The following is a 16,543-nucleotide window of genomic DNA, read 5'->3' on the forward strand; positions in this document are numbered from 1 at the left end:
CTTCTTTCCCTCTCCTCTATTCTTCCCTCCTCATCTTTACTCCCTCTACAACTTCATCACCATGAACCTCCGCCAAATCAACGCCCACAACCTCTCCACCTTCCGCCACCACTATGTCTCCGAGATCTCTGGCTCCCTCGGCGACCTGGGCACATTCCTCCCCATCGCCATCGCTCTAGCCGTCAACAACACCGTCTCCCTCTCCAGCACGCTAATCTTCTCCGGGCTCTTCAACATTCTCACAGGCATTTTCTTCGGTATTCCCCTACCCGTCCAACCCATGAAAGCCATCGCCGCCGTCGCCATCGCCCGCACCTTCACCAACGGCGCCATCGCAGCAGCCGGCCTCTTCGTCGCAGCCTTCATCCTCCTCTTCAGCGTAACCGGCCTCCTCACGCGCTTCGCCAACGCCATCCCCATCCCCATCATCAAAGGAATCCAAGTCGGCGCCGGCCTCTCCCTCATCATTGCCTCCTGCAACTCCCTCCTCAACAACCTCTCCTGGCTCTCCCCCTCCTGGGCCGACAACCGTCTCTGGGCCCTCGCCGCATTCTGCTTCCTTCTCTTCACCACCGTCTACCGCACCGTCCCCTACGCCCTCCTCGTCTTCCTCCTCGGTCTCATCTTCGCCCTCATCCTCTCCACTCTCGCCTCCGACCTCCCTTCCCTCTCCCTCTGGCACCCTTACACCGTCCTCCCCTCCCCATCAGACTGGTCCACAGGCATCCTCGACGCCGGAATCGGCCAGATCCCCCTCACAACACTCAACTCCATCGTCGCTGTCGTCCACCTCGCCCATGACCTCCTCCCCACACACACCAACTCTTCACACCTCAACGTCACCTCCATCGCCCTCAGCGTCTCCGCTATGAATCTCCTCGGCTGCTGGTTCGGCGCCATGCCCGTGTGCCACGGCTCTGGCGGCCTGGCGGCGCAGTACCGCTTCGGGGCGCGTTCCGGCGCCAGCATCATCTTCCTTGGTGTGTTTAAGCTCGTGATCGGGGTGTTCTTTGGTGAGTCGCTGGTCGGTTTGTTGAAGCGGTTTCCTACGGCCTTGCTGGGCGTTATGGTTATTGCGGCAGGAATGGAGTTGCTTAGTGTTGGGGAGAGTTTGAACACCACGGGTGCGAGGGATATTCGGAAGGCGGTTGCAGGCCAGGGGGGCTTGACGGGCGAGGATATGGGGCCTATGTTGAGTGATTTTGAGAGGAAGAAGAGGTGGATGGTAATGATGGTTACGGTAGGCTTGTTGGTTGGGTTTAAGAATGATGCTGTCGGGTTCTTGGGGGGTTTGTTGTGTCATTGGGCTTTTGAGATTCCGGCGGCGGTAGAACGGGGGTTGACGAGGTGGAGAGAGGGGAGAGTGAGGTTGGAGTAGATTGGGTAGGTGGGTGTTATTATGTAGTAGGGGAGGGGAGGAGGTGGTGAGTGTGTATATATGAGGTTTGGCTTTGGTTATATGACATTGATGATGTGTGATGACGATATGATAAAAATGTCTGTGATTGCATTGCATGTTGCGGTTCTGTGTCTGTCTGCATTGAAAGTGCTATGCTGTTATATAGCTTGGTCTAAGCAAGGATGCTTTATTTCTATACTCTATATCAGTCTATCTCTATCTCTATGTCTAGTCTATCTCTCTATACACTGTATATGCAAACAACTGTACAATCTATCCTCTGGGTCAGGGTACTGACCCAACAACTTCAACAACCCAGCTCATCCATCTCCCATCCACTTGCACCCCCTCGCTCTCAAGTCACCCGACACACCGGCACATCCCCAACATCCGTATGCCTTACTCTACTCCGCCTTCTTCGAAGCCTTTGTCCGAAGCTTCATCAATGCGAACACCAACGCATACCCACTAATCGCAAAGATGACAGTGATACCAGCATTCCGCCACCCGTAATAGTAGTGGTTGATGTTCAGTGTAGTCAAGAAGTCGCTTCCACGACGGTACTCACATACCCGGCACGTCGAGGTAGCATCCGGGTTGGTCAAATTGACACGCCAGCCCTGACCCGCGATGTAGTCCTTCAGGTATTCAGCGCAGGTGCCATTGGTAGGGTTGAACAGTGCAAACTCGTCCTCGTTGCAGGTGACCTTGGCATCCCACATATCGAAGGTGAGCATGCCGGACACGACATAGTTAAACGGGTTGAGGTAGTAGAGCCAGTATTTCCAGAACACGTTGAGTTGCGTGTACGGAACGAAGATACCGCAGAAGAGCACCAAAACACTGATGATCATGGGGTTCACGAGAGCTGCGAAGGTTGGATTGGGCGCGTAGGCTGCGATGAACTGGCCAATACCCGTGTAGATGAACTCGTAGATGAGCATGATGAAGAAGGTAGCACCCGCCTTGTTGGAGTCATGAGGCAGGCGTACGCAGTAGTACCAGCAAAGGAAATACAAAACTGCGCATACACAGAGGTATGGGAACTCGGACACAATAAGACCAATGACAAAAGAGATCCAAGAATACATCTTCGACTTTTTCTCTCGTGCATCGTAGATATCGCGTCGCTGGATGAACAATGGTTGGAGCTGATTGATAACACCTGGTGCAACGAAAACAAAGTTGAAAATCGTGAACATCTTCAATTGCAGGGCTGTCACGCTTGGACCGACCCTCCAGAATGAGAAACCATTGAGCAGGGCAGAGATGATATGCAGGGAGAATTTGTTGTTGACGTAGTTGGTATTCCGGAAAAGAGCCACGTTCATTCTGTGGGTAACGATCTTCGTTTGTTCCCAGAGTGGCATCGAGAACTCGCATCCATCGTCGTTAACACCAGAGGGCTTCGAGGCAGCCTCGGATATCAAATGATCAAGCTCGGTGATCATCTGCTGATGTTCAGGCGACTCAAGCCAAACATGGTGCCAGTCTTTGTCTTTAACGCTCTCGATGCCTCCAGTGACCACGTCGATCATGAACTCGGCTGGGTTAGCCTCGATGGGGCATTGCGCGCCATATTTGCCGAAATAATTCTTGATCGTTTGTCCATTTTCGCCGATATCACCAAAGTACACAGTTTTACCGCCGCGTGCGAGAAGCAGAAGAGTGTCAAACTGCGCAAATAACTGGGCAGAAGGTTGATGGATAGTCACCAAGACAGCTTGTCCAACGTCAGCTAACTTGCGGAGGAACCGCACTGTATTATAAGCAGACTGTCCATCCAACCCAGAGGTAGGCTCATCCAAAAAGATCAAGATGCTTGGTTTGGATACAAGCTCCACGCCAATGGTGACTCGTTTTCTTTGCTCCACACTAAGGCCATTGCCAACTGTGCCAATAAGAGTGTCTGCCAGATCATGAAGCTCAAGCAGGTCAATGATAGTCTCAACATACTTAAGTTTCTCTTCTTTAGGGGTTGTTCGTGGCTGGCGTAATAATGCAGAGAACTCTAGAGCTTCCCGAACCGTAGCAAACGGTTCATGGACATCTAATTGCTCGCAGTACCCAGCCATTCTTTGAAATGACACAGGCAACGGCCGGCCATCAACCATGATAGACCCAGTAATGGTGCCCTCTGTCTTTCGCTGTGCAAGAACATCAAGTAAGGTCGTCTTGCCTGCTCCTGAAGAGCCCATGAGAGCCCCAAGCATGCCTGGTTTAACCCAACCATGGATATTATCCAACAAGACCCGGTCGCCGGAAGGTGTTTTGACGGTATATTTGAGGTTCTTCCAGGTAAAGACGGCAGTATTGCGGGAAAGGTTGCCATCCACCTCTGCAGTCGTGTCGCTAGTGGCAGCCTTGGCTTGCTCCTTTTCCTTGACCTGAGATTCTTCGTCGATGCTTCTCTGGTGCTGCTTTAGATTTTCACGAGGGATCAACAGTGAAGCACTCCCTCCGGCACCAGCTTTCCAATATGTGGTGCAAATAATGGTGAGCACAGCGAAGAAGCCCCACCATGCCCACACAACTCCGAAGTTTCTCCAGAGCTGGGAATGCTTGTAATGAAGTGATGAGAGATACTGGTCACCGGTCACGTAGTCTGCACCGGGAAGAGCACCGCCTACACCAGTGCAGGCTTTGTTGGCTGAGTCGACATCCTCATATCCAGGGCCGTTAGGGACAATGTTTTTTCCAACGCAAGGAAAATGTTGGCCATGAAACTCATTCGACAGCGCAGCTTGAAAGGCATAAGCCATGGGGTTGGTATAGTAGAGCTCAAGGAACCAGTTTTTGACCTTTGGTTTAGGGATCATGTAGCCAGCATACATGACGATTCCCTTAATAGCGGTTCCCGAAATCTTCGATGCGGCTTCGAAGGTACTGAACCCTGCACCAATGCATCGAAATAGCGCCGTAACACACTAAACAATGTTAGTTGAGAGCTATTATTGGGTTTGGAAGAACTCACCAAAGTTGTGGTGAATAGGATGATCCAAAAAGTGAAAAACGCCGCTGCTGTTGCTTTGAGGCCAACCATCCAATACAATACAACCGAAAAGATCGTGCATTGGAATAGCAGCACCGGAAAGTCAGCTGTTATCTGTGCCAAGCAGAAAGCAGCCGGATGGTAGAAAGCAAATGTCTTATGCTTGATGAGCACAGGCCGCCCTTTGAAGGACTCGGTAACCTCAGACATAGCGACGATCGTATTGTAGAGCAGGGAGAAAAAGACCGCTCCACCTTTTGTGAAAAGCCCAGCAGATGTCTGCGGGGCGTTGTAAAAGCAGGATCCTGCAATCAAGGCCATAACCAGAGACAGGATTTGCTTAATTAAGAATGTGGACTTTTCACCCCACAGAATCTGGTACTGACGCCGTGTACATGCGAGGACTTGAGTCCCAAAACCTGTGGTAAACGGACTCTTCTTTGGCTGGTGTGTGGTCTTTTCGAAGGCAACGGACTCCTTGAACGCCTCCGTCCGCTCCTGAGCGATCGCGCTTGTGGGATAGTCGTATTCCGCTGTCATGTGGCTGTAGATAGCTGACGCCTTATACTCTGCCATAATAGAATCGGCATTCCGGGGAAACCTGTTTTCATACCCAGGTCTTATCCTTCGCTCAGTAGGCACGGTCACACCTGTTAAAAAATCACCTGGGAAGCGTCAATATCGGTCAACCCTCAGTAGCAGCATGTGATTTGAGAATACTTACCAACATTGGCACCATCTGTATAGACGAACCCCAGGTTCTCCATGAATGGTTTTGCTGCAGCCGCTGGGCCATAGAAAATCTGTTTTCCCTCGTCCAGAACCAAAACCTTATCAAAGAGATTATATATCCCATTCCCCGCTTGATAAAGGGTCACAATTGTCGAGAGACCGAGGACGTTAGTCATCGCTCGCAAAGCCTTAGCCCACTCCAATGCAGTACTGGCATCGAGACCGCGGGTACTATTGTCCCAGCAAAAGACAGAGCCCCTTGTTGCCAAGCATTCAATAATAGAGACTCGCTTTCGTTCTCCTCCCGACACACCCCGCACAAACTCGTTCCCTACCTTCGTGTCGGCGGTATGTGAAATCCCCATAGATTCCATCAAAAATTGCTTTGTCTCAGCAGTATATTCTTTCACGGATGCGGCACCGTCGGGAAGATGAGAAGGAACTTTGAGCCGAGTAGCAAAGTCCATTGTCTGACCTACGGTCAACCGTGGATAGAATAGCTCTTCTTCCGTATTCATCACGATATGGCTTCGATATTGAGCTGCTTCTTCATGGGACATATTTCCAAAGCTCACGTCACCCTTGATGGTGTGGTAGCCATGGCGGCGATTGGAGAGTAAATTGAGAAGAGTGGTACATCCTGAACCCGGGCGTCCCAAGACTAGGAGCATCTCCCCTGGCTTGACACAGCCGTGGCTTTCCGTCAATATAGATTTCAGGGGTGGCTTTCGGGTAAAGTCGCGGATTCGTTGTGGTAAGTTGAATTGGGAGAATAGGTTCTCATTGACTGCCGCTTCTGCTGCAAGGACATCCACGCCGAGATTCTTCCAGGTCACACCTAGCTCCCGCTTTTTGAATCCTGCCGCTGCCTCACGTTCCTGGCTCCGGATTACCTGCGGGGTCATGCTCCATTCTGCATCCTTCCCAGGAGCAGAGGCGTTGACTGCATGGGGAACGATCAAGGTTTCTGCGCTTGGAGCTTCTCGAACATTGATATGGGGGACATTCAGTGTGTCGAGGCTCTTCCGTTCTGGGATTGATAAGTCGGAAGACTTCTCGTCTTCCGGAAACTCAGGAGGATTCATAGCAACTGAAATGAATAGCCGGATGAGATTAAGAAGACTCGATGTGTTTATCGTCTGGAACTAGCGAGACTGAAAGTCCAGACCCTATGCATTCTTATATACATTTATGGAACCCCAGGGGTCTCTAACACGATAAGAACTGCTGGTATTGCACGTCAGCTCAACTACCTTGGGTGAGCCGAGTACCCGCGAGTGGAGTACTTACAGATGAGAAACATTATGTGCACCATGCATATGTGCACTATGCATCTGCCATCTACTACCCATGAGGTTCCGCATCTGGTCCAATAGCCTGGGCGGATGATCGGCTTCCATCGTCTTCCCAAAACGGTAATATAATGCAATGGCCTCGGTTGTTTGCTCCATAGTTGTTTCACAGTAGGTGAGATGTTCACGCCGGATCCACAATAGCTCGGTGGATCGGCTTTCTAGAATACCTCGGGAGAATCATACTCGTTCTGAATCTCGTGTTAGAATCCGTAGAGATAAAGTGTGTTCCAGTGGCAATGATTGCCTGCAGCGAACTGCCAGTGGCGAGGGCGAAACGTGTTGCGCCAGACAGTTGCGCTGGGCCTACTAATCGAATACCTCGATGATATGCCTAATCAATATCTCAGCAGATTTGTAGGATCTGAATCTCTTCAGAAATCGCGTTGAGGGGGCGGCATGCCGACTTGATCTGGCGGCATAGATAACCGGCTGTCACCCTTTTCGAGCGTTGCCGACCTATCCGGGTATCCAGACAATTCACATTGCTGAGGATGTCCAGACCACCGATAGTCTTGGCTAACCCACAAGAGCCCTGCTTAACGAAGCAATGTCACATTCTGCCTGCATAAACGATCCTGTGCCACCTATATCCCGCATCAGTATCTGGTCGCCAACGACGAAAATCATTGCGCCTATCATTGAACTGGTATGGATTCGGGCTTTAGGTGGCGCTGCTCACCTACTAGTGGAAGAGGACGAATAGCTTGGATTCAGGAGCGGAAAAGACCGGAATCAAAATCCGCGATGACTGCAGGACGGTAAAGGGGACGGAAAAAGCGATTCAAGCGAGGAAAAATATTGCTGGCTAAGTTGACGTGAAGTGAGAAGAGCAGAAGTTCGGCTTGCTCGCCTTGGCGGGTTGGAGCCTCAGGTTTTCCATTCACATTCCTTCGTTCTTCGTTCCTACCACAATATTTTACTGCCCTCAATTTGAGGATTATCACCAAAATGCCTTTCTCATAGTTCGTTCGTCTTCAGGTAAGCGACCCTAGTGCATACATGAGTTAGACAACTGATGCGCTCTTGACTCTTAACATAGGGGAATATCCGGCAGATACAAGTGATATTGTATGCAGCAGCAAAATTCAAGCGAGCTTGTGGGAGTGCTTCCAATGGGATACTCCAAAACACTCATTTATAATGTCGGCACCAGACTGCATAAGGTGTCCTAAGCGGTAATAGGAATCCTGGCATCCGCATACGCTTTGCGGCAGAAAAGGGAAACATATGATATGATACCAGCAGGAGGAAGTACCCTCGTGCTGGGCTGTTGCTTCTGAGTTATTTCTCAGAAACCAGATGGGCAAAACAAACAGAATCGGCGTTCTGTACCACCGGTTCGACAGGGGACGTCGAGCGTGAGAAAACCGTATGGACACTCGACGTTCTTCTCCTTATACGATATAGAGATTGACAGGTGCAAAGATGAAAATTGAACGTATCGAATACGTCAAGTATTATTTAATTATCAGATATCACCTTAGTTTGATTTGACAAGCTTGCCATACCGCCATACATGCGTGACATTCTTTGGATCAGAGACCACACTTATGTTTTCCAGTGGGTTTGCCGTCAGTGCGATGATATCTGCGTCAAATCCCTCCCTCAATTGGCCACTCTTTGGTGCCTGATCTCCGAGCGTTAACGGCCCATTGGCCGTGGCAGCTTCAATCGCAGCTAGCGGTGTCATACCTGCTGCAACCGCGTATACCAGCTCCTTGCCATTGCGTCCATATCCCAATGCGGGATTATCCGAGCTGATGAATTGATCTGTACCCAAAGCGATAGGTACGCCACGTCTGACTGCTAGCTCATATGCCCTCTTATGTGTATCGGCTACTTCGAGCAACTTCTGGTATGAACCGGGCGTAAAGAGATCACGCATTGCCAGTCCACTCTCGATAACGCTGCGTGTTGCCACTAACATCGCGCCCTTCTCGAGCATCAAGTCGATAGCCTCCTCATCCAGATAGCTGCCGTGCTCAATTGTGCGACAACCTGCACGGAGAGCATTCATGATGCCTGCCTTGCCGTGACAATGAGCGGCCACAACGCGTCTTGCTCGCGCTGCCTCGTCAACAATAGCTTTCAGCTCTTCGAACGAGAATTCTTGATGTTGCGGGTCGTCGATAGCGCTCACTACACCACCACTGGCACAGACCTTGATGATGCGTGCTCCGTGCCGCAGTTGCTTTCGTACGGCTTGCAGACACTCGGGCACACCGTCTGCGATCGTCAAAGGCAGGCCATGCGTACATAGGTCCCGCAAACCCTCGAGATTCACACCGTGTACGTCGCCGTGGCCTGCCGTCATGCTGATGGCGCTGTGCGCACCGTAGATGGTCGGTCCTGGAATGCGGCCTTCGTCAATGACTTTGGTCAGCTCACAACCATATCCTCCAACTTCGCGAACTGATGTGAATCCCGCCATGATGGTTGCATACAAGTCAGGGACACTTCGTGCCCCTGCTAATGCTTGCGGGGTATTTACAATCGAATCCATGGTCGCCGCTGTTGCTCCTAAGAAGTGAATGTGGCAATCCCACATGCCTGGCATGGCAACAGGAACATGTGTGGTAACAGCATCCTGATACTCGACTGGTACTTCATGCTGCGGTCCAGAATAGAGGATTGTTTTCGATTTCCAAACCACAGCTCCACGGGCAATTGGTGCTCCCCTTCCAGGGATTAGGATATCCGCGTCGATGCGGTAGAGAGTGCTGTCTGTCAGGGGCCGATGCATAATCAAAGGGGTATGAGTGCAACGCAGTTTGGATCACAGTTCTGACACTGACAAGGATGTGATCCTGGTCTGGCTAGGGAAGCAGCATATATTAACCGTATGCAGAAAGCCGAGGCTATGTTCCCATTTGACATTGTGTGCCCACTCGGAGCCAGCTTATTTGTCGACAGTGACAAGACAAGACGCGACGCCAGACACTGATGTGGTCACCAATAGTCTGGCGAAACCTATCCGGGGTTACAACTCACCAGATAAGTAGGTCGAAGCGAGGATGTGCCGGGCCTATTTTGGTTTAGTTGAGCATACAAGGTCATGACGGTAATACACCGGCGTAAGCCTAAGCATGCCGCTAGTCGGGAAGGCAACACTTCGGCGCATGAGGATGGGCCCAATCCTCGGCAGCGGCGCCACGCCAGCAGCCCTAACGGCGCAGCGCCAGATCGTGCCGTCAATTAATCTTGGGTCGAGACCGTGCTGCATATGATACTATATTGTTCTGAAAGGAGGTTAAAGAGCTCCCCGGTTCTTCCTTTGCTACCTGCACTGTCCTGGCAAGTAGTCTGTCATTCCAGCACATCCATCCAACATGTCTGCCTCGGATAGTACCAACTCGCCGCCGATGGAGGACGAGAAGAGGTTTCCTAAGGGTCCCAATGAGTCTATTCAGCCCCTCTCAGAGAGAGAGGAGAAAGCCATCATCCGCCGCATCGATCTTTGTCTTCTTCCGCTGATGTTCTTTTCGTACTTGCTGCAATATCTCGATAAGACGACCTTGTCGTATGCATCGATCTTGGGTCTTCTGAGTGGCACGGTATGCTGCAACCCCTTGTGCTTCTCAGATTCGTCTAACGTCAGATCAGCACATGACCACAGCCCTCTATTCATGGACCTCGAGTGCCTTTTACTTTGGTTACCTAGTCGCATCCTACCCTGTCTCTCTGGGGTTTGTCAAGTTCCCGCTCGGCAAATACCTCTCTACTATGATGTACGCTAGTACCACATCCAACTCATATGACAATATACTAAGAGGCTAGGATTCTATGGGCTATTACCTTAACCTGCCACGCAGCAGCCTCCAACTTCGCAGGGATGACCGCGCTCCGTGTACTTTTGGGAGTTTTCGAAAGCGCCATAAGCCCCGGGTTCACTCTAGTCGTGAGTATGTGGTATACGCCATCAGAGCACGCTCTGCGCAGCTGCATCTGGTTCGCGGGCAACGGCGTTGCCGCAATCTTCGGAGGCGTTCTCGCCTACGCCATCGGCCACATTGAAGATAGGTTGGGGCCGTGGCAATGGCTCTTCATAATATTCGGACTGATCACGTTGGGATGGTCGGTCTTCCTGTTCTTCGCCCTGCCCGACTCCCCACGTAACGCCAAGTTCCTCCAACCGAATCAACGCGAGCCCGCCTACCTTCGCGCGCAGGCATGCCAGAAGAGCTACCAGAGCCGCGAATGGAAGAAAGACCAATTCATCGAAGCATGGCTTGATCCAAAAACATGGTTTTTGTTCGTCTACAATTTCATGGTCTCCCTGCCAAACGGGGGTATAACCAACGTAAGTTCTTCCAAACCCCTCTGAGCCACATGAACAGAATGAACTTGCACTAAACATATGAGCAGTTCTCGAGCCTGGTTATCGAGTCTTTCGGCTTCGATACCTTCAACACTCTCCTGTACAGCATCCCCATGGCTGCTGTGGCTCTCGTCTTTCTGCTTATTAGTGCATTCACATGCAATCGCTTCCGTGGTCTCCGCTGCTACTGGATGATCGCCACTCTTCTGGTCAGCCTCATCGGCATTCTCCTCATGCGACAGCTCCCTACCGAGAAGAAATGGGGTCGCTTGGTTGGGGTGTGGCTCGTCAGTGTCTTTGGTGCCGGATGGCCCCTCAGTCTTAGTCTGGTCTCGAGTAACTTTGCTGGGTTTACCAAGAAAAGTACCGTGACAGCTATACTGTTTATTGGGTACTGCGTGGGCAATATTGCCGGGCCGCAATTGTTCAAGACCAACGAAGCCCCTAAATATTTGGTAAGAGATCTCTCTCTCATTTCAGTTGCTCTCCATTTGTCTGCTGTGATTGAAACACTGACGGTATTTGTAGACTGCGTTTGCCGCTATTCTGGCGTGTTTTTGCATTGCCGTCGCGGATGTCATTGCTCTGCGAGTGTATATGGCGTGGGAGAATAAGCGAAGGAATCGCAAGCAAGGCCGGACTATTGAGCCCGAGTCACCAGAGATGGAGGATGCTGTCCAATCACATTCGGACCACAGCGAGTCGGGCGATATCACGGACTGGCAGAACGAAAGTTATCGATACTGTTTGTAGGACAAGATAGAAGAAATGTGCGGAAGGGTGAAGTGCGCAACAGGTTGAACAAAAGTGAAAAGTTGATACTACTTAGTTATAGAAACGATGTCTTGGGGTATACAGCTGAAAGTCGTGTGTTCATGTGTGCGTGAATCAGGTGAAGAGGCATCTTCAAGCGAAGCTCGTCTGCCACCCCAGAAATTCCATCACCAACTCCCACTCAAATCGACCGGTCCGTGTCCTCTCCCCTGCCACATACAGCTCACGTCGCTGCCACAGTAATTCCACAACTGTCTGTGCTCGTACAGTGTTCTCATATGGGGCTTTCGCTTGAGCTGCCTGGAATTGTGCCAAAGCCCGTGCTTTGTCGGATTCAGACGTACTGCAGCACGAGGCAATGAAGAGGGGCCATAACGGCCAGGAGATTGGGAGGTGATCCAGCGATGAGACTATCGATTCTACCAGAGATAGGATATAATCGACATGGCGCTGCTTTCGTGTTGTATCCAAGCCCAGGCTTGGTTCACTGATGTAACCGAGGAAAGCTGGCGTGGACGCTTCCGAAAGAAGCAGACACGCGGCAAGACGATATGATTCGCCAGTGTACTCAAGGAGACGACGCCTATGGACAACCTCGGCGGAATCCTGACATCGACGCAGTGATTTCGGGAGTAGGTGTGTCGTGTCTTGAAGATTCCTTTGTAAAGTGATAATCTTGGCTTCAATGACGCGTTGTTTCTCTTCAGCTTCGGTCCCTTCTTCATATAAGGCCCGCACATCATCCTTGAGACTTAATATATCATTGATAAGCAAGAGCATGCGGTTACTCATGCCAGTCCAAACATCAATTTCGTGAAGCGTATCTGGGTCCATGGCCTTGGACAGAGAATCTGAAGAGGTCCAGCTGGCCCCTTCTTCTACGGGTAACGAGAGATCGTTCCGCAGTTCTACAACAGGTAGTGCCTTGTCCATGGGGAAGAGAGACTTTGCCAGCACTAAATGTGCAAGGAAGTAACTCAAGAACAGTTGCGGCACGTCTGTTGTTGTGTGGCGACGAATCTTCTGCTTGATGACCATCTGGAAACATGTGAGATGGCGAACCCAGGAGGCGTCACAGCTGTGAGATATCTGCTGCGAGTCAATACTGACACCCATGAGAACATCAAGAGCGAGGACATCACATACAGCCGAAGAGCAGAGAAATATAGTCGGCAGCAGCACGTCTTCGAATTCAAAGCAACTTTCCGCCAACGCTTGACGCAAGCCTTTGAGTACCCTTTGCCGGACCTGCATCTCAAAGAGTTCGAAGCGACTATCGATGGATCTTAGATACTGCGCACTGGTCATGAGCACAGAATAATATGCCAATTCAGACCGAAATACCATGCGCATCACTGTATTGCGGAGGGGATTAGTTTCCTCGTTGTCGATGGTAACGGCAGCGGGGCACATTATCGACTCGTAAAACGACAAGCACACATCATCAACATCGGGCACATCGAGGGTCCAAGGCAAGGTCCGAAAGGTGGTATTTGATGACTTAATCTTGCTCTCTTTCCAGTGCTGATATTGACTGTGATATGTGTCACGAGTTAGAAAGGAAACGCTTTCTGACGTCGCGGCCCGCAGTGGACTGTGCGACGAGGGTGGAGTGAGGATCAATGCGGATTCCCCGTCGCTACCAGGTTGATCTTTGCGTTCGATCCGCTTCGAAGGCAGAAGATCTTCGTCCTCTTCAGATTCTTTGCATCGAAGCGAATCCCTTCTGGTTACAATCCCGGTTCGTCCATGGCACTTCCCCGCGGCCCGCATATCATCCTCCCATTGAAGGCGGACCCCGTAGTTGCATCGATTCTTCGACCGTTGGCAGCGCACACATACTGGATGAGCTTCTGGACGCATCGGAGAATAAGCTTCCTTGTCGCTTAGAAATTGCCGTGTACAACACCGGAGCAAGTCATAAGGAGCACGAGGCTCCCATCAACCTAGAGATGGGACAGGCAATGGACAACACGCACCGTCGCATTTGACCCGTCTCCGACGACACGTAAGACAACCGCTGCGGGACCGGATTCTGGGTTGGGACGTCTTCGGAGGCGACGAATCTGAGTCGGATGAAGTTGGAGGGCCAGGGTTCAACGACCACGAAATGAACATGTCGACAGTCAATCATGTCTTTACTAGGACACTCAACGCCAGATCTAGTTTATTCCCTTGTGAGAAGGATAAGATGGGGAAAAGACCTTTGGAGGACTCCGAGTGGGCTGAACGAACTTACCGGAGGGGGAAAGGCCATGGTGGAGGTCCGGAAACACGGCCAACCTCGGAGTGGCCACGGGCGAGCTGAAAACCCAACATCGCGGTTAATATCGAGGGCTGGATGGGATTGGCGACTGGGCGAAGGTCCATCCGCCATGGGAACGCTAATCGCGTCCGAGGCGGACACTAATGAGGTCTCCCCGTACCCTAAAGACGGTAGGGACGGTCCGTCAGCCAACAGTCGCTGGAGTTCCCCCCTCATCATTTAGTGGGATAGCAAGCTGAAACTAACGGTGTTGAGTGCGTATCCAATCACCTCGAACCATAGTCATCGAGTCTTACCACCGGCGGTAATCCGATTACTGACGCCTTTCGATTCAAATAGCGCGTTCCTGGACCTTTCATCGGAGGATCGGACTCCACTCAGAGACTAGGAATGCCATCCTGGGCCGAGTTCTAGATGGTTCAGTTATCCATCAAAACTCAATTCACCTTATGAGATGGTTTGATGCGGCCATTCGGCTCAGCTGCCTCGACTATCAGTATCTATTGCAATGTTCTCAGGTCTCCACCCTTTGTTCGAATATTCTCCTCCCGCCTCAGGAAAAAGAGATTACGCGACCAATCCTGCTGCCTTCGATCTAGATCCGGACCATGGAGCTTGCCATTAGTTTATTGGTAGTGATTTCAATTCCATACGGTGCCGACGACCCCTGTAGCCCATCGAAGGGACTTTGCAGATCTTAATCATGAGATTTAGGGTCCTATAAACTGCTCGGGGCCTGCGGGATTCTCAGAGGCACCAGAATTCCTAGGCATATGGTGTGTTTCAGAGCATGTAGGCCACCATGACGAGCTCGCTAGAGACTGCCTCGAGGGTGCCTGTGGTGATAGCTGGATACACCGTTCCTATCGTCTGCATGACACTATGCACGGGTCTACGGCTTTTCGTGAAAGTCCGTGGTCCAACAGAGGACCGCTTTCATGCAGATGACTACCTAATCACTCTAGCTACGGTGCTTTTGCCTCCCTATCTCCTGGTTCCTGTGCATACTGACGATCTTTGTTGTCTTCGGTTAGATGCTGGAGGTAACATACAGTATTATCATGCTGGTCGTCGGTATGGGATGCATGCCCTCGTGCGTCTCTAGCCAGCATTTAGCTAACATACTTAGGCATGCGTCATGGCTTTGGTAAACATGCTTCAACCCTTTCGACTAAAGACCTCGAGGCATTTTTGAAGGTACAACGCGCTACTGATTACCTCCCGATCTAACTGACACATAACAGGGTGACTATATTGCTAGCCACCTCTATAATGTCGGCCTCGCAAGTGTCAAACTCGGGATCCTCGCGTTATACTACCGCATATTCGCAATACAATGGTTTCGCAGGACAGTAATTGGCTGTGTCACATTTGTCTGCCTGTGGATTGCGACGATTGAGATCTTTATGGGCCTGCTCTGTCGACCACTGGAGGCTTTCTGGGATGCCAGTGTCAAAGGCCATTGCTTCAACTCCAGCGCCCTGTCATACTATGTCAACACCTCCAACATGATCACCGACCTTGTCATATTTGCTCTCCCGATAGGGGTGATTGTGCGGCTCCGTACGACCCGAAGCAATAAAATTGCCCTCTGTATCATCTTCTCAATTGGATTCATGTAGGTACTTTCCACATTTCGCCCTCCTTAGTGGGCCAAGCACTAACACTTACATGATCACCAGAACATGCGGCATAAGCGCTGCCCGTCTAGCCTTTGTCTTTGCGGAAAGCTCGTCCGACATCACCTGTGTGTCCATTCTCTCTCTTCCAACCCACCAAGTAATACCACGCTTGACCACACTAACATAAGACAAACGTAGGGGACGGCGTCGACCTCGGTGTTCTATCCGGCTTCGAATCGCTCGGGGGCATTCTCTGCGCCAACTTGCCCATCATCTACCGCCTTTTCAGGCAAGCGGCGCAAAAGGTCACAAGCCGAACAGGAGGCAGCTCCTCCCATCCCCACCTACATTACGGCCGCGAGTCCAAGAACTTCACCTCGCGGTCTCGCCCTCGCCGACACCGTCTTAGCGAAACGCTCAATGAACAGTGGATTCAATTGCAGAACGGCAATTCGTCGAATGATAGCCATGTCTCTAGGGGACAGGATTTCGCCGTGCAGAAGGTGGTGGACATGGAGACGGGGATGGAAGTTGTGCGGTTGAGTAATGTGCCAAATGCTATCACAGTAAAGCGAGAGTTTCATCAGACGGTGGAGGGTCGTCGGTGATAGTTGTCTTTGTCGCTGGATGGTGGGTAGTCATTCATTGGGTTATTTCTTATGTTGAGCTAAATAAAAATAGATAGGCTAGAGTCATTCTGTGCTTAGAAGAGAAGCATGGTTGGGAATGAAAACGGAATAATCCATAATCTATGCAGTAGCTCCCTTTCCCTCTCACACCGACAGACCTTGCAAACGGTACTAGAAAGGTCTTCGTGCGGAACTCAGAAAGCCTTTGAGTTGGTTTTGTACTATCATAGTACCAATGAATAAATACTCATGTAAGATAGTGGGTAGATGGTTCTTGTACATCGGCACCACCTTTCCGGATACTATCTTTCGAAAACTCCCTCAATGCTAGAAGGGTTCAAGCTATATCGGTAGTATATATTTGTGAAAAGGACTCATTATTTCTAACGAGATTGAGGGATAACCTCATGATATTCAGATTCTACTAGTAGTATATCTAAATTACTAGTCACAAAC

General features: G+C 50.8%; 6 protein-coding genes across 6 annotated transcripts; 3 read left to right on the top strand and 3 right to left on the bottom strand.

The window, feature by feature from the left end:
- The first annotated feature begins 13 nt into the window (after positions 1 to 13).
- On the top strand, positions 14 to 1,858 carry BDQ94DRAFT_135603 (putative sulfate/molybdate transporter). Its single transcript, XM_026764709.1, has one exon. The coding sequence runs from the start codon at positions 62 to 64 to the stop codon at positions 1,376 to 1,378; it is 1,317 nt and encodes a 438-aa protein (XP_026631092.1). The 5' UTR covers positions 14 to 61; the 3' UTR covers positions 1,379 to 1,858.
- On the bottom strand, positions 1,481 to 6,208 carry BDQ94DRAFT_181433 (ABC-2 type transporter-domain-containing protein; the record flags this gene model as incomplete). Its single annotated transcript, XM_026773883.1, has 3 exons — positions 1,481 to 4,326; positions 4,374 to 5,056; positions 5,116 to 6,208. 3 exons carry the CDS (start codon positions 6,206 to 6,208, stop codon positions 1,804 to 1,806), a joined length of 4,299 nt encoding a protein of 1,432 aa, XP_026631093.1. The 3' UTR covers positions 1,481 to 1,803.
- Positions 6,209 to 7,957: 1,749 nt separating this feature from the next.
- BDQ94DRAFT_181435 (metal-dependent hydrolase family protein) lies at positions 7,958 to 9,221 on the bottom strand (the record flags this gene model as incomplete). The annotated part of the gene is made up of 1 exon (XM_026773884.1): positions 7,958 to 9,221. One exon carries the CDS (start codon positions 9,219 to 9,221, stop codon positions 7,959 to 7,961), a length of 1,263 nt encoding a protein of 420 aa, XP_026631094.1.
- Positions 9,222 to 9,807: 586 nt separating this feature from the next.
- On the top strand, positions 9,808 to 12,041 carry BDQ94DRAFT_181437 (pantothenate transporter; the record flags this gene model as incomplete). The annotated part of the gene is made up of 5 exons (XM_026773885.1): positions 9,808 to 10,032; positions 10,082 to 10,206; positions 10,256 to 10,778; positions 10,844 to 11,251; positions 11,325 to 12,041. 5 exons carry the CDS (start codon positions 9,808 to 9,810, stop codon positions 11,547 to 11,549), a joined length of 1,506 nt encoding a protein of 501 aa, XP_026631095.1. The 3' UTR covers positions 11,550 to 12,041.
- On the bottom strand, positions 11,703 to 13,827 carry BDQ94DRAFT_156804 (transcription factor domain-containing protein; the record flags this gene model as incomplete). Its single annotated transcript, XM_026768664.1, has 3 exons — positions 11,703 to 13,455; positions 13,550 to 13,732; positions 13,775 to 13,827. The coding sequence occupies 3 exons, from the start codon at positions 13,825 to 13,827 to the stop codon at positions 11,703 to 11,705; spliced, it is 1,989 nt and encodes a 662-aa protein (XP_026631096.1).
- Positions 13,828 to 14,638: 811 nt separating this feature from the next.
- On the top strand, positions 14,639 to 16,066 carry BDQ94DRAFT_166290 (integral membrane PTH11-like protein; the record flags this gene model as incomplete). The annotated part of the gene is made up of 6 exons (XM_026770509.1): positions 14,639 to 14,806; positions 14,871 to 14,910; positions 14,966 to 15,033; positions 15,081 to 15,454; positions 15,519 to 15,583; positions 15,657 to 16,066. The coding sequence occupies 6 exons, from the start codon at positions 14,639 to 14,641 to the stop codon at positions 16,064 to 16,066; spliced, it is 1,125 nt and encodes a 374-aa protein (XP_026631097.1).
- Positions 16,067 to 16,543: the final 477 nt, after the last annotated feature.

The sequence above is a fragment of the Aspergillus welwitschiae genome (assembly GCF_003344945.1).
Source record: "Aspergillus welwitschiae strain CBS 139.54b unplaced genomic scaffold BDQ94scaffold_3, whole genome shotgun sequence".
Classification (NCBI taxonomy): Eukaryota; Fungi; Ascomycota; class Eurotiomycetes; order Eurotiales; family Aspergillaceae; genus Aspergillus; species Aspergillus welwitschiae.

Bases quoted from the DNA above. Each gene is read 5' to 3' on its own strand.
- BDQ94DRAFT_135603 (XM_026764709.1), top strand. From the start codon at position 62: ATGAACCTCCGCCAAATCAACGCCCACAACCTCTCCACCTTCCGCCAC.